The sequence below is a fragment of the Anarrhichthys ocellatus genome, unplaced genomic scaffold (genome assembly GCF_004355925.1).
Source record: "Anarrhichthys ocellatus isolate YVR2014 unplaced genomic scaffold, GSC_Weel_1.0 scaffold3, whole genome shotgun sequence".
In the NCBI taxonomy this organism is placed as follows: domain Eukaryota; kingdom Metazoa; phylum Chordata; class Actinopteri; order Perciformes; family Anarhichadidae; genus Anarrhichthys; species Anarrhichthys ocellatus.
The window spans coordinates 9,569,700-9,591,595 of NW_022280033.1; the positions used below are offsets into that span (position 1 = coordinate 9,569,700).

The 21,896-nt window shown below is 43.2% G+C and overlaps 1 protein-coding gene across 1 annotated transcript; it reads right to left on the reverse strand.

Annotated features, from left to right (window-relative positions):
* Positions 1-747: 747 nt before the first annotated feature.
* On the reverse strand, positions 748-20,050 carry stox1 (storkhead box 1). Its single transcript, XM_031873219.1, has 4 exons — positions 19,545-20,050; positions 5,189-5,341; positions 2,242-4,930; positions 748-1,554 (listed from the first exon to the last, which is right to left on the reverse strand). Exons 1-4 carry the CDS (start codon positions 19,873-19,875, stop codon positions 1,401-1,403), a joined length of 3,327 nt encoding a protein of 1,108 aa, XP_031729079.1. The 5' UTR covers positions 19,876-20,050; the 3' UTR covers positions 748-1,400.
* Positions 20,051-21,896: the final 1,846 nt, after the last annotated feature.

Genomic DNA, 21,896 nt, shown 5'->3' on the forward strand with positions numbered 1-21,896 from the left:
ACATGGTGTCACTCTACCACCGCAAGTGTTTTGAAAGACCAACACCAGTCACATCACTTCAACGGGGGAAGTTCCACAGGTTGGGTTTTTTAATCACATTTTATAGGACCCATGTCCTTCCTTGAGTCTCAAACTGGAATTTCACCAACACTGATCCAGGCGGAGCTGCCGTGTTAAAGGTGTAATTTGATCTATGTGGGGAAAGCTTCTGGGAATAGCCTGTGAACTGTAAAACTAATATCAGGAAACTTCCCACTCACTACACTGGTTTACATTTCGTCACAGCTGGAGGTCAGACTTCAGATGCCTGTGGAGGCAGAAACGGTTGGGATTCACCGTCACTAACCTTCAGAAATAGGAGCTTCTCAGCCCTCTGGTTTACGTCACTGATATTTACACTAGAGATAGCACTTTAACACGCTTTCTTTAAGCCGATGCAACTGTCCAGGGATCTCCCACCAACTGATAAAGTCATTTAAATTGATGTTATTAATAGTTATTCTAGACACAGTTACTAAACTGGGTAAGCTTTACAAATGTTTATTTTAATGAAACTGGCAGTTTTATTCAGTGATATAATTAAACTAAAGTGAAACATTTGCATCAAGTCAACAATTGGATAAAAGTATTATTGGGCCAACAACAATATTACTTTCTGATAATAAATCTACGGTGGCCCTGAGAGCTCAAAGCACTGCAAGTTAAAACACATGAAATTGAAAATAAAATGCTAAATGCTGCGCATGTGTTGTCAAATAGGTGAAGATGTCTCTTCATTTGTTTGAGCTGAGTCTATTTGCACCGGCTTTCTTAATTCGCGATGTGTCTAACTCTCATGGCCAACGTATAATCTTCAATTTTCTTTGCTTAAATCATTGCAGGTACTCCTCTTCTGTTAATATTAAATGTTTTATAGGGAGCAATAACATGACACAAGAGAAAACCTTATTTGACATATACAATTTTATTTGTGATAATTGCTATATGACAAGAGAAAAAAAGGGAAACTAGGAGATGCTATTGCTGCTATGAACATTTTAACTAATGAGGCATGTAGAGAAGGAAAACTGTACATATGCAAAAAAATGCTGTCAATACACCATGCATTTAACGGCACATACATAAAGAAAGTCCATGAATGGATAGATCATAGTGTATTACCTTTTGTATTATTTACAAAAAGAAAATATATATATGTATACTGTACATCTGTACACAGACCCCTGTTTTAATAGGTATCCATATGTGGAGGTAGGCAACAAAGTGCGAACCCTCCTTATTGGATATGTTTCTGACCTTGCAGTTGCATAGAACTGGAGAGTCCAGTCCAGGTTTTGGCCTTTTCACGCTGAGCTACGTGAAGAGATCTGTCAGCTGCCACACAAAGCTTCGGCAGCCTGCTATACGTTCATGACAGGAGTTAGCTGTAGCAGGGAGCTCTGCGGCCGAATGACGCTGCTCTTTGAATGCAGTTTCTCCAAGTTTTGTAAAAAGCCTCTCCTCTTGAGACCCTCCAGAATGACAGTGTTAGTGGAGGCCAGGCTGACGCGGGTCCTGCAGGGGGAGAAAGGGGGCATGAGGTTGATATCTTCTATAAATATGCTATTTGAATTAGGTGACGTGTTCACGCACCACATCTGTCCACACACATATCAGGGGGCACAGCGAGTTCAGTGAAAGAAAAGAAGTCTTTTCTTCCTCTTTGATTATAACGTGATCATTTAAGTGCTGCACAGCAATTACACATAATTATCAAAATGACTCCCTCCTGTCCAAATACTGGATGCTATGATTGGTCACAAGGTGTTTGTTCAGCTTACTTTAAAAGGAAAAAAACACAAATTGGGAATAAGGCCAATCACAGACATGTAACCCAGAGGTTAACTAACCTCAGTACAGTGTTTATTTTGGAGTTAGCTCGAAAGCTCCTCCAGAATCTTATGGGATTGAGTCCGGTATGGGCTCACAGTCGGAGAGATAAGACCAGAGCTTAAGGTGTGAAAACTGATAAAAACTGGCCTGAAGAGAATGTGGATCTGGGCTGCAGGATTCAGGACCTTTTTTTCCTCTTCATAAAACCTTTTCATCAGTCTCCGTCTGTGTTAGCTGTCTAACTTTCAGTAAGTTCAACGGCTTTGAAAAGATACCCCTGGTCTCAAAGTAAGCTATAATGAAACGGAAACACAATATCACAGTATCTTATTGCAGCTAAAGTGAACAACTTTAAAAAGAGGCACTCACCGAGGAGAATCTATACCACTGTCCCCTGTGATGCTCTGGTTCTCTCCTATTTCCACCGCTTCCCCAATCTCTGCCCCTCTGGCTCCACTGGGCATGCTCAGAACGCCCCTCTGGGTCTGAGGAACACCCGTCTCATCAAGCTCATCCGCCTGCACCACCTCCACCTCAGCGGCCCAGTGAGCAGATTCACCGTCGCCCTCATCAGCCGATTTACGGACAGTCTCTGTGTCTGAATCTATCTCACTGGTCTGGCAGTAGTCAAAGATGCTACCGTCTGCAACTTCAGATCGCTCGGGACAATCCACATGGCGTCTCTCCACCTGGATCAATGTGCCTCCGCGAGGGCTGGATTCACTTTGGGCCCCTGGCGATCTGGTTCTCTGACAGCGATGATGGAGTCTCCAGCCGGTCTCTCCAGGTCTGGTGGGGCTGAGGGAAGCTTCCCTCTGGGTTGGTGGGGGCATGAGATCTGTGAAAGTGCTGTCCCTTGAATCTTGTGTCGAAGCGACTTGTGTTTGGTGAAAGTTGGAATTATAATAGTGCCGGCGGGGCCCCTGATACTGCAAATCAGATTCATGGTCATGGTAAACCAACTGGTGGCCATGGTAGTCCGCTACACCTGTACGGTATGCATTTGCAGCATCGATGATCTCCTCCTCATTCAGACACAAGGAGCTGCAGGCATCCTCATCCTCCTGCTCTTCCGCTCTCTGATAGAGCCGATAGTCGTCTTCTGTAAAGCCGTCAGTGTCTGTTATTGAGGGAGGGCTGTCAGCTATCAGTTCTGGCCTTTCTCTCTGGCTCATGGTCCTTTGCTCTCCTTTACTAATAGTGACGGTTCTTATCTCCCGCTGTTCCTGGGTAGCTGCTGTAGTTTCACAGGCCTGCTGGTGTGAAGAGAACTCTGGCCTCTGAGTATCATCCCTTTGTGGGTTGGAGAGTCTGAGGGAGTGTTTCCCCTGTAAAGAGAGCTTGGGCCAGGGTGGAGTCGGCTCATAAGAGTGGTTTATGACAGTCTCATAGAAATGGGTAGGGAGAATGGCGTTAGTATTAGAGTATTGTTGGATATTAGAGAGGCTGTCATCTATAGCTTGGCTGGGGTCTGGTACACCGTTGTATTGGGCCTCCTGAAAATGCCCATTTTCGCCTTCTCTCTCCCAGCTCTCCTTGCTGTTTCCCTCCCTCTGATGTCGGATCTTGTTGTCTATCCGAAGCGTACTGCTCTGTGGGTAGGCTGAGCTGTAGTCCAGGGGCAGCTCACTGTTGATCTTGATGTCTGCTTGGATTAAATGGTCAGCAGTAAGGTCCCTCTCATGGACACAGCTGTACCTGTCCTCAGATGTAGGGGATTTCCCTGCATGCTCTCCATCTGCTGCGATCACTTTGGCCCGATGGGGGTCCCAGGATTTGGAGCGGTGAGACATTCGATCCTTCCTCCCTGGCCCTGGAACCTTGCCCTCTTTCACCTCTCGCCTTCTATGCTCTTTGTTGCTGGTGGCAGGAATAATGGGCTCAGCTTCTTTGATTGGATGAGTCTGGAAAGGGTTTTCAATGCGTTTCTTATAAAGAGATTTCCCCTCAACAGCTCCATCTTCTTCCACTTGATTTTGTTCATCAACAGGGATTTCCACTCTGAGCCGAGAAGGGATCAAATCCTCCCCCTCTGGATAACTATCCGCACATATGGGAGCCTTACTCTTAACCCGCTCCTTCTCCTTTTCCTTCTGCTTCTCTCTGGAGGAATGGGCCCTCCTTTTGCTGCGAGAGGTCTTCTGAGCAGATCTTTTTCCTGCCTTAGAGGAGTGATGATGCCTGGGTTTTGCTAGGATCTCAGTAGACATTCCCTTGTCTACTCCCTTATCGTCTTTATCCAGACCCCTGTCCAACACTCTGTCTGCCCCTCTTTCCCTTCTCTCCTCCATCTTCTTCATTAAGACCGTGTGGCGTGTCAAGTTGTCCACAGTCAGTTCAGGGTTGATGCGTTTGATGATGGCATGCTCCAGGTCACGGGGCAAGTTGTTCAGGTCCTCCTCGTCTCTTACTGGCCACTCCTCTGGAGGGAACTGGGCTGAAAATGATGTGTACTCCTTCTTCGGTTTCTCCTTCTTACCTCCATTCCTTCGGAACAAATTGAGACCAAACTTCCTCCCCGGTTTGCTGTCTTTTTCTTTGCGGCCAGTGGCGTTAGTAGTGGCTGTAGTTTTGCTGATCTCACTTGCGTGACAATCTGCAGCTGTGGAGGTGGACTGATGCTGCACGGTGGGTTTGTGATCTAACGTTCGGGGCCACTTTAAGCTCTTGCCTGTACATTCACTGACGGAGAAAGAGACAGAATGCTGGTCTGGGACAGTGGAGGGAGGGACGGTGGCTGTTACAGCAGTGGTGGTGATATTGGTGGATGTTTGCAGAGGGCTGAAGCAGCTGCAAGACTTGCAGTGCGCCGCTGGCTGCGTTTGAGTGCTGTCAACACAAGCATCGTTGCTCAATAGGTAAGTAATGGGAGGAGGTGAGGGAGGGTCATCTGCTGAACCAGAAGTCCACCAGCTCTTCTCTCGGACCATGTTGTTGGTGATGAAATAGGTCTGAGGCGTGACGATGAAGTAGCCCTCGCCTGTATGGTAAATTTTGCGATCCTTGATCAGATTGCCTAGAGCATTGTAGAGGATGTCCTGAGTCGGGATGGTTATCCCTGAGACATATAAAGAGAAAAGAGCGTTATGGACAAAAGACAAGCAAAGGGACACATTGTGTGTAACTTGAACGATATGTTATCATGACGATATTTTATCTCTCCTTGCCTGTCTCCAGTCTTTTTACTAATCTAAGCAAACCAGCTGATGGCGATAGCTAACAAACAGATATAGCAGCGAATACCCTAACAGTGCATTTACAAAAATGTCTAAACATCCCTTTAACAAGCAAGCTGAGGTGATATTTTATGGATTACCTGGGTGGGCTTTGCTCATGTAATTGATAAGTGCTTCCTGGTTGACGGTGATTTGAGAGGAGTTCATATCTGAGATGACTGAGCACAACACCTCAGCCAAGGGAATGAACTGGGACTGGGGGACAGGGGACATCTGCACCGGAGACAGGTCACCTGAAAAACACACACACACACACACCAGCAGATTATTGAGTGAAACAGGTGGGCCTGCTGCAGTAAACATACACAAACACACCTGGGTTTGAGAGGTCTCCCTCTCTGACTTGTGCAGCCAGTGAAAACAACTCAAAGCACTGAAGTTGCGTTCCTCTCCTAACCACCTTCTAAATCATGACCGATGCGGTCTATTTATGCGAGTTATATGAACCATGCCTGACTGCTTTTGAAATTCCATCAGGACTGGGACAGACCACGGAATTCCATTACTCCCACAGAAATGACCACAGGTCTGACGGCCGGGCTGATCCGATATCATACGGCCCTACACGTCTAGAGGGTGCCCTGAGACAAACATGTTACTGAAAGTGAGAGAGACTCGGAAGAATGACACGGACAGCCTTGGAAACATTTGTCTTATGGCTATAAAAATATTATGAATCATTCTGTATATGCGTGTACTCCACATCCAAATCCCACCAATCTGCACAACGCTGCAGACTGACAGTGTTCCTCTGACACGCAAACTGTGGGAGTCCATTAAAGCCACAAGGCTTTCAAATCAAAAAACTAAGCTGCTTTTAAAGCCAACCAGACATTTTAGAAACATTTCATTTCAGTATCAAAAACAATCAGCACAGTTTCACACATGGAGAAACGTAATTGAAACAACATGCAGTGGTTAAGTTTCTTCGAGGACATGTTTTTGTGTGTGTGTGTGTGTGTGTGAAGCCTATAGTGTAGAGAGCAGGAGGGTTAAGATAGTAGTGCCATAAAGACTCTTCTACAACCCGTTAACAGGATAGGACTTTAAAACTGAACGTGGACTTTAAAACAGTTGTATCCAAACAATTGGTTACCTTGAAAGTCTCTAATCATCAGTTATAGTAGTGATTTCGTTCAGAGAAAAGAGGAACTAATAGCACAAGTATAGGAAAATGTATCTTTTCTTTATTAATAAACAGAGTTCCTTCTTCTACAAGTGACAACTGACTTCTTCCGTTCAACCTGCATCACTGAAAGGAAAGAAGAAACATTTCCGACAAACGGCGCAGTTACTGGCCTGCGTAACTTTAGAAATGTTTATTGTCAGATATAAGCCTTTAGGTGGTTAGTTATAGTCCAAATTGTTTGTGTTTAGGTTAAGATTAGATATGGTTGATATTATGGTTAGGATAAGAATGTGAATGGGGGTTTCGTTTGCTGAGCATCAACAGTGGGATCCCCAGGAACGCATTACGAACCCCTGAGCGACAATGTAAAAGAGAAAATGAGAACATTTTACCTTTAAGAAACAGTTATTTCTTCTACAAAGCTTATTATGATTTGAAATACTGACACAGATGTCTGCCTTTTTGACTAATTCTCTACAAAAACACACTACATACAGAACACAAAGAGTGATGTTTACTAATGAGAAGTGAGCTCAATGAAAGCACCAAAGCAAAGCAGATCCCCCTGCTGATGAATGATTAGCATCTGGGTTGGGTTAACACAAAGTCCCTTCATATGACGAGCAGACACAAGGGCATGGACACGACCTTACCCACGGGACTGGAAAATTGGTTTTGGTTAATCAGCTACACCTAAAGGAGCATAATGGGTGAAAGAAGGGAGATGACACAAACAGTCCTCGTCTGCTGTATTTTATTGACCATCAAGAGGATCTAATTCAACTTTAGTGCAAGCACAAGGCAAAAAATGCCACACACGTAACTTGAACTCCACTATATAGCCAGTTGGGAATCTAACTTGTTTTTGTTTTGCCCATGCGATTTCAGGCTTCCAGTTGTGCTGACAACAACACTTTGTGTATACATGTGTGAATTAGGCTTAAACATGAGGAGCGTGTGACTGCGAGCGATTCTCCCATCAACCACAGGGCATTCAACGAAAACACTGCCCAGCTCACACTTGACGTAAACTAAACATTTACAACCCTCACACTAGAACCACTTATGTCCAAGGCAAGGGAAACAAACAACTGATCAAATATCTGCCACGGTAAAGAATGACAGAACACATACTTACCAAACACATACAGCACCGCTTTGGTGCGGCACACACAGTGTTTCCAGATTTGACTCACAAAAAGTAAGTTGTAATAAACTAACTGTATATTTGATTTCAACGGTCATAAGTTATCAGTTATTGCCTGTCCAGATGAGCCTTTGACATGAGATTTTAATGTTTTGTCTTATAAAATAAGTCAGTAAATTCTTAAAATATACGGTTGTTAACAGGTGGCTAAATGAGACTCCTACGTCATCACACCGACTCGTCCGCCTTCACAGCCTCGTTGTACTCGCAATCATGTAACCCAGCTGTAGTTTGTTTATAACCTAACGTTAGCTTTTTACTTCTGCCGATTGCATTTACACTCAACAATCATTAAAGCGGTGAAAGTTATCTTTCTGAACAAAACGTATAAGTGTCATAAACGTTTGTTTGCCACAGAGTTTATCCCATTGGCTTTTTGTTGAGGGAACCTGTGCGATGCACAGGAAATATTCTGATCAAGCTGCTACTCAATCAGTGTTTTACTTAAGTTGAGAAAGTTTTATCCTCAGTAAGGACTATGTCAAGCAAAGTCAGTAAAAAAACAATTATCGGCACAGTGAGCTCACTTAAGGCTCATAAATCTCACAGACGGGGGTCTTTCTTTGTAAAACTGATCCTATGGCACACGGTGGGACTGTAAAAAACAAGCCATCTGGTATCCCCCGGCTCCGACAGAAGACGTTAATCTGACTAAACCTCAGAGCGGATATCTCAATAGCAGTCTCCCTGGGCAGTGAATTAGTGCTGCAGACTTAGCTACTCATTGTTGTTAACTTCCTATAGGAATGTCTGGCAGGCTGTCCACATAGCAACCGCTTATAACCACCGTCAACAGTCGAAAGGACATGATAGGGTCAGAAGAGGGGGGGGTAGATTATTAATCCCAGGGAATCAATTAAGTAATCACTACCTCTTTAAAGTGACTTCCTAGATATCTTTGCCCAGATGCAGTTTGGGTAAACAGAGTGTTGTCCTCACGGACTATGTCCTGGTTCAGAGAAGGATATCCTGTCGGACACCTGCTAACGTGACATATACTCTAAATGGAGTTAATGGAGCAACAGCATGTTCCTCACATGCCCTTCAATTTATCATGGTCTGATAGCAGCACTGAGAACAGAAAAGTGAGACTGACAATGTAGGTGTGAGACAGAAGGGAAAAAATACACCTACAGCAGTTTCTTTGTGTAGGATGGGCCCAGCAGAGAGCTAGTGTTTATTGAGTCTAACATTAGCAGGCGTGAACACTCACCGTTGTAACTATCTTCTCTCCGCGGGGAACAGACCTCTGTTTTCCTGTAATCTAAGACCGGGCCTCCGACATCACACTCATTGTCATACACAGCATGAATACCCTGCCGGTGGCCATGGCAACAAAACCCCGCTCGGCAGTCAAACAGGAGACGAGACTAAACCAACTTAAAATGGGCAGCAGTTCAATGAAACCACTTAAAGGGGCATTCCACCAATTTTACACGTCACAGTCTGTTCCCTCATAATGGTTCGTCCTACTCAGCCTGTGAAAACAGTTGTGTAAGGAGACCAGTAGAATATGCACCTTTATATACAAACAATATTGCGTCTCCCCCTCTTTACAAACTAACAACGTCCCTCCCCTTACGGTGGACCACCATGGGACAGTAGTCAACGATGACAAATCGTTTTTTGATCCTGTTTGAATAATGCCATGAATTTCACATGAGCTGTTTGTGATGTAAAAATGTATTCAGCACATCAAGAAAGTCACAGTCTGTCATAAAGTATAAGACTACACACCCTAAAAGTTGTGTAAGTGAAGTCTCTCTCTGAAGCTCAGTGTTTCGTACCTGGACGTACTCATTGGATCAACGGGTGTTAAGTGCTCTTTTGCTTCCCGGCAGACAAAGATACCAGAAGGCGCTGGATAAAGTTAATATTTGGGTGTGTAACATAGCTACGTTTCCTAGCTAGCTAGTGTTGGTGACGCATATTGTGACAAAATAGATGTAGTTCACTGAGCAGCAGCACACAAAACTAAATGATGCAAAATTATCTTTGAATTGTGCCAGGAATTACACATGAGATGTCAATTTCAAACGGGATCAAAAAATGATTTGTCTCTCGACGTTGACTACGGCTATATTACTTGCAAAATAAGGTCCAATAGAGAGCACTGGTAGAGGAGGTACTTCACCTCTCTATGATCAGCTTTTCACTCTGCCTTTGGGTTCCGACGTGGTCGACAACGCGTCAAACGAACTAGTTTTTTTCCGGGCATAACTAACTGCAATGAAAGAGGCCATTGCCTTGCATTATAGGATCTGATGTTTATGGAGCTTAACCCACACTTGGGACTAAAAGTCAGGATTTCTCAGCCTCTGCTGAACAGATTGTTTCTTGCATGTCCCCAAATGTTATGAAAAGTTATGAAATGTTATGAAAGCACGATACTAAGTTTAATATGTTTTTTCCCCATTCAGGGTTGTTTCATTTGAATCATCACGAGTACAGATATTATTCTTTATATTATTTTTTATCCCATATGTCATCCCATGACCTCCAAAATGGAATCCAAAGTATCTCAGCGAGAACCAATGGCCTCATGCGTACTTCACATGCCAATTTAGATTAAAAGAGAGCATTGCAACTCTATAGTCTAAGTCTGATTTTCTACTTTAATGGCATTCACCATAACAAAGCGACAAAGCCCACACTACGCTTTCTGCTCCACGTAGAGTGAACAACTTGCATTTTCTTTCAATGTCGTACACTGGTGAGAATAACTTGCTGCCTGGGGATGAAAATGAAAAACGCCTGAAGTTGACTGCTCAGATTGTGGAGATGAATGACAGAGACCTTCTCTCTTCGATCCCCGCTGAGATCCCTTTGGCTGCTCACACTGATCAATGCCACATGTGTTCACATGGCTCCGTTGTTAGCCGGCCACATGAGTCCCATTTCAGACGTGATTGCATTACCTCCAGTCTCTTGGAAGAAAATACTAGCACACCACACCATACAGAACCCACTGTAGACCTTCCATTAGCTGCACCCTGCTGCTCTGAGCGGGAAGATCATTCCATGCATCTACATATTGTGACAGACATGATTTAAACTCATGCCTTGATGGGAGACCAGACGCAAAAGCAAGACAGAAGGTTGCATAACTTGTGACTGAATCTCATCCTTGACCTTTCACCTTCCTGCTATCACAGGTCAAATCTAACTGAAACATCAGGCTCGTTGCCACAATCCCCCACTCCATGGCCTTTCCTGAAACACACACTCACAGACACACACCATCTTATCTCATCCTGGTATCGTCTAATCTTAGAGCCCCAGTTAGCAAACAGGCTAATCTTCTCTCTCCCTCATTAAGGACACACTGTACGGCATTCAACATGAACTTGAGGCCTGCCCAAACTGCAAAATCCCCCCCCGTCTCCCATCGACTGAGACCTTGTGAGGAACACGCTTCAGTGAATTTACAGTTAAGTCTCTGGTGAGACAATGTCAAACATTCATACAGTCAGATTTAGAGTAACGGGAAGAGATGCCAACTGTAATTTATGTCGTGACTGCCTCCCAGTCCCACGACCACTTTGCTTTGTTTCGGGTTTCTTGGTCTAACAGGCCTCCACATCCCCGCCCTCCCCTTCTCGAGTGTGTGTGTGTGTGTGTGTGTGTGTGTGTGCGCGTGTGCGCATCACACTTTTTAAAAGTGCTTTACGAGTATGTGTCTCTCACTCCCATAGAAGACACAGAAGTGGGCGTTGTTGTTAAATGGCCCAATAAACTGAGTGAAAAGATCCCTTCAGAGTGCAATCACAGCCCGAACGTCCCAACAACCAAACCTCGCCCAGTCTAACAACACTGCTCTTTCCTGTCCTTCCACTCTGAACACACTTGGACAAACACTCTATGGCCATCAACATGATATCAAAATGTTTGCAATAAACATCTTCGGTACCGTTTAATTACTGGACATGACTTTCCTATAAATGTTGCGAACACGTCTGCCACCGTCCCACTTAAAAACACATCAATACCAGTAAAATGGACAGACTGAGCCACTGATCATTTTTACAGCTTTATTTATTGATTCACAACATTTCTGCCCAGACTTGCAGGCATTCGGTAAATGTTCAATCTGATCTCATAGCACTTGTGCTTGAATATTAAGTGAAGCATTGAAGTAGGAGGAGGATAAGAGTACATTTGGACTGTGCCCTCTTTGCAATCAGTGTTTGAGAAAATGTCTTTAACTACAACCTAGAGAAGCTTCGGCATTATTTAACCTAATTTAAAGCTAGTTGTCGGGATATTAACGCTAACTTTTAAAAGCTGCACCTAAAGTGAACCGTGGTCATTATTCTGCAGAGAAACACACAGGACGAAAAGTCAAAACACCACGACTAAAGAGGATTCATGAGCTAAAACTTTGAGCGACGAGGAGAAACACAGTCAGGCTTTGTGTTGACTCACATCCCCATAGAAACCTTTACTCTGGCAGCGACCTGCCACATGCAATACAAAGAAAAAGAAAAGGAAGAACCAGCAGGAGTGTAATATGGGTTTCTATTATCCAGCTATAGAGCCCTGGGACTCACTTTGCCAAACCAACCCTTTGACATTTAACATATGTTGGCAAGACAGCATAAACAGGGTGTGACTAAGCTTCTCAAACCGGCATTCACAGAGCTTTACTACGCTCACATAGTTGGTTACCACACATCTTGGATGAAAATCCCTGCAGCTGTAATGACATTAAATAATGTTCTTACCATCCGATTCCCGGTGAGACCGATTTGACTAGCAGCTCATGCCGAAAAAAATGAAATGACCTGGTACTGAACTAGTGTGCAAAAACCCTGTTATCATGTTCTTGTGAAAAACGAAATACACCTGAGCAGGTGTTCAACAGAAGGCCTGTATTTTATAGCACAGCCCAAAGTGCTCTGTGTAACATGTCCAACACACGGTAGTACCAGCAGACGGGATTTAAAGCACAACGCTTTATTTTTCGATCTTTTTACGTCATACCTCTTCAGACTTGATGGGTCACACCCCGACATATCTGGCTATCGTCTGCTCGTGAACATGGACATCACCCCACAGTCTGCCAGTGTCGTTTCTGCCAGAAGGCTGGAGAGTCCAAGGCCTACAAAAGTGCACCACATCACCTTTTCTTTGTTCTTTAACGACCATGTTTTTCACATTTCTGTATAGAAACTATATCCACGTCCTCTGCCTCCCGTCGTGCCAGATTTGTCCCGATCTCCTGAGTAACTACTTCATCTCAGCTTGATTCTAGAAATAATGGATTTGAGGCTGAGCCTAACACTTCATCTTAATAGCAGACGCTCAGTTTTAGGGATACTCCAGAGATTAGTGCTGTGGGACTTGCAGAAAGATTAAAGACAAATGGTCAAAATGATTTCCACAGAGGTTGTGATATCCTGACTTTTAGTGCCTTGTATAAAAAAATACCCTGCATGACATCACAAGGGTTACTTTTTCAGACTCTGAAGAGTTCGTTCAGAGCAATAGAAATAGTAAACTGACATTAAATCACTTTGGAATTTATTTTAATTCTATAAACAAGACAAGAGAAAAGTCTGTGATTTGTCCAGATGTTATGCTGACCACTCTGACTGGCTTGCATTCAAAGTAAATACATTTCCTCAATGAGGAATTCTAAATCATGAGTGTAATTTATTACTCCTGCACAAACTGAATAAATTGTGTCAGGCCATAAATTCTACCAGGAAGCAAAGTGGCATTTTAATACCTAATTTAAATAGACAGATCAGTACATTGTTAAAATAATATTTTTTCTATTGAGGGTCATAGATGACCGCTCATGTTCTCCAACTGCCCAAAGTAGGGAATAAAAGTTCAATCGAGAACTATCTACCCATCTCCAAAATACCTAAAAGTCAACACAATGTTGTTCTGTTTCCTGATCCTCTACTAGAGGGTTTCAACTATCTTGCTGACTGATATGGGTATAAAATATGTAGCTGTATTCAGTACCTGTGTGTACGGAAGTTGTTCCCAAAGGTTCAATATTAGGCCCCGTCTTGTTCACTATACTGTTGTTAACAGTCACTTTCTGGCACTTCTGTTATGATTAAAACTAAATTATGCTTGAACATTTCATTCTACACTAAACACATTAATAGGGAGGCGCCTCTAGTTTCCCCAGTTTTGTCTCAAAGATCCAGGTTTTTTAACCCTACTCTACCCATGTGGCTTTTCCCCACTGACACAAAAACACACGCACACACACACACACACACACACACACACACACACACACACACAATCTAAGAGGGTTTCCAGCAGTTCGACACCCGTTAAAATCAAGAGGGAATGCAGTCCTTGGTTGCAGATGAAACCTATTTCCTCTTATTTAACCGAGCTCGAGGTGCAGCAGATTCCTGTGTTTGTTATCCCAGCATTTAGAGCAGAGCTCCCGTCCAGTGTCTGCCATATGATCAATCGCTTTTTAATGCCCTGCAACTGGTCAGCACACAGCTCACTGAAAGTATCTTTCACTCCTGAAATACAAAAACACAGCACTTTGCTATCACAGACCCTGTGTTAGCATACCATTGCATTTATCAATGCTAAATGAAGCAAAGAAAACATCCTGTCAGGAAACTGAAGAGTAATAGTAATACCAAATGTAGTGCAATATGGCCTTACTTCTGTGTCGACTCATTTGTCTGACCAGAGAGTGAATGATGAGAAAATCCCACAAGGGAAACTCAAGCGGCCGCTGACAGGGTGTGTAAGCCGAGGGATACAGAGGAACTCCTCCACTGTTGTTGTTGGCTTCGCTCCACACCGCCGCTACGGGAGGGCCCAAAATCGGGGTCGATAAAGAGGCCGATATGCCTGATTCGCACCAGGGGTGAGCTTCCTGCTCGATGGGAGAGGATGTAGCTGACAAATGATGTGCTGAGAGGCATGCTCGCACACGTTTCGTCTCACGATGTGTGGGCACTGAGGACGCCTGAGAATAGAGGTCAAAGTATCCTCATATAGGATCTCATATCTTTACTAAACCATCTTTTACAAGTGCAGAAAATAGAGAGACTTTCTAGATTAATGCAGGGACATACTCCTAGCACTGGCACAGTGAAAGATAATACAAGTGATTCTTGTTTTATAACACTGCAGCCTAATTAACTTATACCAACAATGCAATTTGAAAAGCAATTTAAAACTTCAACAAAGTTGCACAAGTCACAGAGGCTGCTTTTCTTTAAATTACATGAAGTCAAAACCTTTCATGTTATGGTTTAATTAATCTCCAGTCAACTGTTTATTTAGTATAAATTAGATGTTCTTTGATCGACCAATCAACAACAAGACAAGTAGTAGATTGGGTTTATGGTTTCCAAGAACATTTCACCTCTCTTCTTGCAGGAAAAAGATTGAACCAACCGCAGTCATAATACAGACTCTTCATCATTTTGAGCCTGAAAAACAGCAGCATATATTTTGTGTAACAGCTTAATGTCATACAATTAGTGTCGAGGGAGCCGGATAGTGATTATCTTTAACCATTATTATTATTACTGAGAGCAGCTCAGACGGTAATGTACCCCAGAGGGCGCTCATACAGTTGCCACGGGGTACAAGGAAAGTTCAACTATCTCAACTAAAATACAGAAATTGTGACTTAATTAAAATATAACCCCATTTGAATGGATAGGAAAATAAACAGCCGAATGGAATTACAAACTGGTATGCCATTATTCTAAGAAAAGTGTATGAAAACAGTTGGCAAGTGAGCAGAGAAGTTCAAAGAAGTTACATTAGCTAAAAGTAATGGATACATGACTGACAATGTTAAAAGTGAATAATGACAATAATAATTTAATGCTTAAAGTCATTAATAAACAATTAAATAGTTAAAAATGTTGAAAAAATACCCGCTTTTGTTGCTCTGGTATTGGACCTAAACATTGATGATTCCATAGTGTGAACAAAAGTACTGCAACAATATACGCTAATATATAATCAACAGTGTTAAACAACATCCAGTTTATTGAAAAATGACAAGTCAGACAAAGAAAGTTTGGAACCACTGAAACCACTAACAGAAGCTGAACGGACCAGCGAGTGAAGAACACCTGGATGCTGTATTGATGTTTGTTTGCCTTCTAACAAACCCTCTGAAGCCGGCTGCCCTCAAGGTGGCTTGTTAGCAAGGAGGTTGTAACCTTTGACCTGTGCTGCTTAGTTAGGACAGGGTGGGCCATTTAAAGCTGGTAAGGGGGTGTCATGGTTAATAAGGTAACATCTGGAAGAGTTATGACCATTAGTGAAGCGCTCTGAGACTTTGACAAAATACCCTCATGAAAGAAGACACCCCCCACCCCCGGATTGAAAAAAAAAAAAACTTTCAAGTGAGAAGTAAAGAGCAGAAATGAGGCTCTCGAGCCGACGAACTCAGGAAATGATCTCAAGAGCAAATGAAGCATTTCAGGAATGCTGCACCACCTCATAGTATGGTGGGTTAGGGTTAACATGCCATTGGTAAACATACCATTTAAAAAGAAAACTTTGCTTAAATGTGCAGCATAGTCGTGCTTTAGTTCTGCTAAAATACACAGAGGAAGACCTCCAGTATGTTCTACAAAGGCCAAAACATGGCGAAAGTGAGAGGCGTGTCCTGAGGACTCATTCAAGTCCATGTTCCAAGAGGACGGGGACAGTTTACGGAGCTTTATGTAGTGAGGATACAGGAGACCTCATTACACCACTGGCTGACTCTGTATAAATGTTTCAGCTCATCCTGCTGCAGCGACAATAGCAGGACTAAATAATGCAGAACCGGCTAACGGTCGTTATGAAGCCTCTGGTTTCAACAGGAGAGTCTGGATCATTTTTTCAGAACAAATTTAGTCGTTTAGCGAATTATGAGGTTTTTTTTCCAAGACTGTTGATTTGTGCATTTTTATACACAATAAGACTTCAGTTAAATATGAATAAAGGAATAGTTTTAAGATAGATAAGAAGATCAACAGCGCTCTCATGCGTCTGTTAACTATGGAGTTAGAGCCAACAGGCGATTAATCCAGCTTAACATAAAGACTGGACAGCTAGCCTTCCTGGCTCTTGCCAAAGCTAAAAAACCAGCACCGCTAAATTTAAGGAATTAACATGTTTCATCTTGTTTGTTTCCTGCCTCCAGTCTCTATGCTAAACTATCTTATCAAAGCTGACGCTTAGACATGAGACTGGTACAAATCTTTTAACGTTCGACGAGATAGTGAACAAGCTCAATATAAGCCCAAAACACAGAACAATTCCTTTAAGGCAATATGCTGATTATTGCAACACGAAAACCATCTTCACTGGATAAGTTTATTTAAACAAAGCCGTAGTAAATTTGACCCATTTGACAGAACTGGATTACTCGTCAATCATTTTGATCAATGTGGCATCTCGACTTTGTAGGTTGATTTCTATTGGTGCTTTTATTCTGTACATGCAGTAAAAAAGCAGTGAGCTGGATGAAATGTATTGCGTCTGTGAGCAAACAGCAGCACCACGAACTGTGGTGAAAAGTTTAATTTAGTTACATTTATTAAGGCACAACACCAACATACTATTTTCTCCCATTTTCCTTGTCATGTTGTGTGTTACCTGCAGGATATAACATCCTGATAATGAAAGAATGATCACGTAAGCTCAAACAGGTTTACTGTGTCAACCGTATCTAAATCTGATCGTTAAGAGCATCCAGTGTAAATGTAAACATATAGAATATTAATATACTCTTAGCAAGAAAAAGGAAAACTACTCATCATTGATGAAATGACTTTGTGGTGGAACGCCGGTATTATTCTGTAAACAGCTGTTCAAAGGAAGAAAATGGATGAAGAGATAATTTAAAGTAAAGAATGAGAAACATGTTGATGAGTTGAAAGCAAAGAGGTCAACACCAGTACCAGTGGGGCCCATTCCCACAAGGATAACAACGGAGCCTGTTCATACTAACTCCTCACCCTGTCTGTTTACCTCAGCCTAACCTCACCACCATCCCCTCCCTCCATCAACCCTCCCCACCTCCTCCCGCACACCACCTTTTCTGCATATTCTCCCCTCAGCAGAGGCCCGGAAGGACAATCTGTCTTCACTCAAGCCATTATTAGCACTGATAACCAGAGAGGACCAATGAGGAAGTAGCTCAAATTAATCAAATTGTATTGTGTCTGTTTGCCTGGAAGCTTTGTGTCACTTCAATGTCTCTCTATTTAAAAGCAACTTAAGACATCTGGTTCATTTTAGCTGAACATCTTCTAAACTAGCTCCTTGACTTCCCTTTAAAAAAAAACCTGCTCATGTCAGTAAAGTCACGTCTCAACCTGGCTCTGACCTGGGAAAGGAACCTAGGGCTGTTAGAAATTCAATATAGCCTATAACTCATAACACTTCTGTTTTCTTCCTGACATATTTATATCAGGACAATGTCATGGCCTCAAGTCCATGCCTGATATCAATCTAGGAGTCTGACTTCCACAGTCTCTCACTGACCATGAAACGAAGGGACATTAATCCTGAGTAACAGAGAAGCAGCGGTGGTCGGCAGCCAGTCGCACAGTGATTCACTGCTGACCAATTCTCAGGGAGGAGGCAGTAAAGCAGACTCTTGACAGCCAGCCAGCGCTAATTTCCATACAAATTGCTGCAGTGTGAGGCGAAGGATTTGTTAAGGAGGAGTAGGAGGTAACATGTCCACACACAGACGTGTTTGCTTACAAGTTTCTGGTGTGAAGCTCAAACAAGAGGAGTCTTTTGAGGTATCAACGCCTGCCTTTGCATCCGACTGTGAGCTCATGCATGTCTGTGTGCAGCTTTGTGCTGACACTGTGCATAGCAATAAGCTCAGCATCACCTTTGGCTCATATGGTGTTTGTTTGTGAAAGTGTCTCACAGCAGGATGGCACGTCGGCCTTCACCTCCCCCTCCTCTGCCGCTTCACGCCCTCCCGGGTCTCCCCCTTGTGTGGTCTCTTCCTCCCCTTCACATCACATTCCTCCCTCTACTTGTCCGTGCACTGCTCAACCTGGCAGAGCTGACGTATTGACACAAAGTCAGCAGGTAGACAGCGGCATCCAGACAAAGTAACACCCAAACACAGGCACACATTATTGGGAAAACCTCCCTCTAACACTATTTTTGGAGTGATAAAAGGTTTCCATTCACTGTTTTTGTGCAGCTATATGCTGCTTTAAAATACATCAGAGGACAGGAGCCCAAATAAGGGGGGCAATTAGAAGTAATTATATGGTATACAGAGCATTGTTAACAAGCGTTGGTAAATATATCACTGTGTCGACAACAATGGGAGGCTGATTAGTAGCGCAATCCTCTCAAACCCACCAGACTATTGAGAGAGAGATAAGAGATGTAAGGAGTATCATCTCTCAGGTAATAAACACCTGCGGTGTTGAAAATGATTTGCACTGCTCATCGCAGCAAAATGCAGTCTTTTCAAATTATGCCCACAAGGAGTTTTGCATGAGAAGAATGGAGAGAAATCAGGTAGGCTGTGCCAGCGATGTAAATATGAGGGAAAAAATATATAATTCCTTGTTTTGAGAGGGAGTTTGTTGCCTCTGCACATTAAAACATCCAAGAAACAAGTGACAAAATGAGGGTCATAATTGTCCAAACCTTCATTTAGAGACCAGACACACTAAAATGTAACTACTGTTGACACCATGAACGGAAGAACTTTTGGGTTAATACTTTTGACATCAGAGTTTAGAGGCGAGTCTTGAAATCTCTGAAAATCCAGAGGAGGAGGAAAGGTGTTAAACCCTGCCAGCTCCATGTTGTTCAGAGTTTATGGCTTTCACACATTTCCCTCTCTGTGGTAAACAACTGTTGCTGGTTGTGTGACTCTACAGTGTCCCCTAACAGAAAAAACACATTATGCTCGTGCATGACTGAGGTAGCTGTTCACCTTGGTGTTTTTATTTCCACCTGTAATACTTTGCTTATATTTGCATTGCGGCCTGCTTCATAACTTTCTGGACTTCAGATGCATATGTCCAGTTATGTTGCTATCAGTGTTTGTTTCATATTATATTATCTTTGGTGAGAGTTCATTGACAGGATCGTTGTTACATACCGACAGCTTTAATGATAAATCCCTTCGGTGACCTCAGAGCTCTGCGCATCCACGCTTCTCTCAGCACCTCCAAGTTGTTTGCGTTCCCTTGAACGAAAAGCACTAAGTTTTCCATCCATCCCTGAAAGTACACTTCAGCTATGGCTTTAACGAGTCTCTTATTCCAGGAACTGCGCAAATTTTGCGCTTTAAAGTCCGCAAAAACCTCCTGTCCACTCGTAATATTGGCATTGAGTTTCCCTCCGCCGGCGCGTAAACTCTCCTCGTCCGGACCGAAGACTACGGCGAGCGAAGCGGCGGAGAGCTGGACAAGCCGCTGCTGGTGAGACATTTCTAACGCCTTTTATCGGCTCCAGAGGGAAGCTATCATGCTAGAAATGACGACGCGCTTGTTGAAAGAGAGCTCTCCTCTTTCAAAATCCAAATAAACGCCGTGTTTTGCCACGCATTCCTCCGCGAGCGTCTGAATCCTGCAGCGAGTGAACGGGACACGCAGTGGACGTCCGACTGGTTTCTCTCGGCTTCCAGGGAAGCCAGTGACGGCGGCAGAGAGGAGGAGCGCTTATCAGCCTGCTGTTGGGTCACACAGGTAGACCAGACCTCCCACTGACTGCTCACCGGTGTGTGTGTGTGTGTGCGTGTGTGTTGCTTCTGTTATTATGGAACCTGCCGGACAGGTGCTGTTTCGATAATGGCATGTTTTGATTTTGAATATCCTTATTTTTTTTTTTTGCTTATTGCTTTGATCCGATCTCTTAGCTATCGTCATTTGCCATAAAGATCTCACTAAACTAAAAGTGATGCTTCTAATAACGGGGCATAATGATACAAGTATACAGGAAAGTCGCCTGCAAGTTGCAACACAGCAACAAATCTTGTCCATAAAAAGAGGAAAGGTCTAAATTAGGACCAGGAACATGGGGGGCTTGTAAGATACTTACTGCACAGAAGATGTTATATGAATCACCATCAAAGGAGACCCTTTGACCGAGATGCCAGCAGAGTTTGAACGTATCTTTTGGTGGGTGATTTTGAATTAATTCATCTGATATGTTTATTTCCTTCTCTCGTCTCCTCGTGGTGAGTTGCTGCCACACATCAATCATCCAACATAGACGCCAGAGCCGATTGTTTTGCGTTGTAAAAAGGGATCTCATGAGAAATGTGAAACTTGAAATATTGCATTTCACAACAATGACTTAAAAGAAAATGGTGTTCAATAAAAGTTCTTGATCCTCTGGAACATATTTACCACTTAAATGAGAACCAGTCCCCACCGTGCTCTCAAAAGAGGGACCCCATTAGTCCCCACTTTTGCTGACACTGTACCAGGCAGAGTCTGAAGCACAGACAGACACCTCATATATCACAGTCTCAGAGAGCCTGTGGCTTTACTTTCAGGAGCATTCAGGCCCCTGAGAGGCCGGGGGCCAGTCTGCCTCAGTGTGGTATTAGAGCCCGTGCAGCAACAGGATATTGAGCTTCCTCTGTACGTGAAAAGAATACATCACCTCAGCCTACACAGGATGAATTATGTGCAGTCCGTCCGGGGGGGGAGCAGAGTCGAGTGAAGTTAGAGGGCAAAAGAGAAAAGATTCTGTGTGGGATAAAAAGATTTAAGTCTTTTGAGTTGAAGAAATTCTTTGTGGCTTGTGATATTTAAAGCTTTTGATAATAATTTGAAACATTGTCCGTTTCACAATCCTTACAGACGCATGCTGCACAGCCAAACCTTCTTAAAACCCGCAGGACTTTATTTCTATTCTCAGGGAGATCCCAAAGTTTCCAAACATACTAAATCTGTCAGGCTCAATTTGGGTAATGTGTGTAAATCGATATTTCCATTTAATGGAACCGTGCAACCATAAAAGTCTTTGGTTTAAATAGTTCCCTTGTTGTAAACATCAGATTTAAGATACATAATATATATGATACTGTCAGACAGTGTGAAATAAGAGGATTTCTTTCCAACCCTCAAGGTAGCCTGTGGAGTTTTTTAGCTCTGGCAACACCGTGGAGCTGTTTTTTATTTTTAATAAGTGGGTCTCCGCTTTATTTGTGTCATGCACACATGAGGACGCAGATTCGTTATTTATCAGTTTTGAGGTGATTTTGTACTCTCACCTTTATTCATCCCAGTTCACTGGCCTCCACACAGATGCTCGCGGTGCTTCGGGCATGAACGAGAGATGGTTCTGTTTTGGAGCATTTTATTTTATTGGTGAGTGGACAGTATAGAGAGCTGACAGGAAATGAGTGGAGAGAGATGGAGGATGCAAGAAAAGTCCCCAGCCGGACTCAAACAGTGGACATTGTGATTACATAATCTGCACCTTAAACCCATCGCACACA

Coding starts and splice junctions, on each gene's coding strand:
- stox1 (XM_031873219.1), bottom strand. CDS start 19,875: ATGTCTCACCAGCAGCGGCTTGTCCAGCTCTCCGCCGCTTCGCTCGCC. Junction 5,342..19,544: donor ATTTATCATTAAAGCTGTCG/GTATGTAACAAC, acceptor TGTGTTTTTCAG/GTGACCTGTCTCCGGTGCAG. Junction 4,931..5,188: donor CATGAGCAAAGCCCACCCAG/GTAATCCATAAA, acceptor TATATGTCTCAG/GGATAACCATCCCGACTCAG.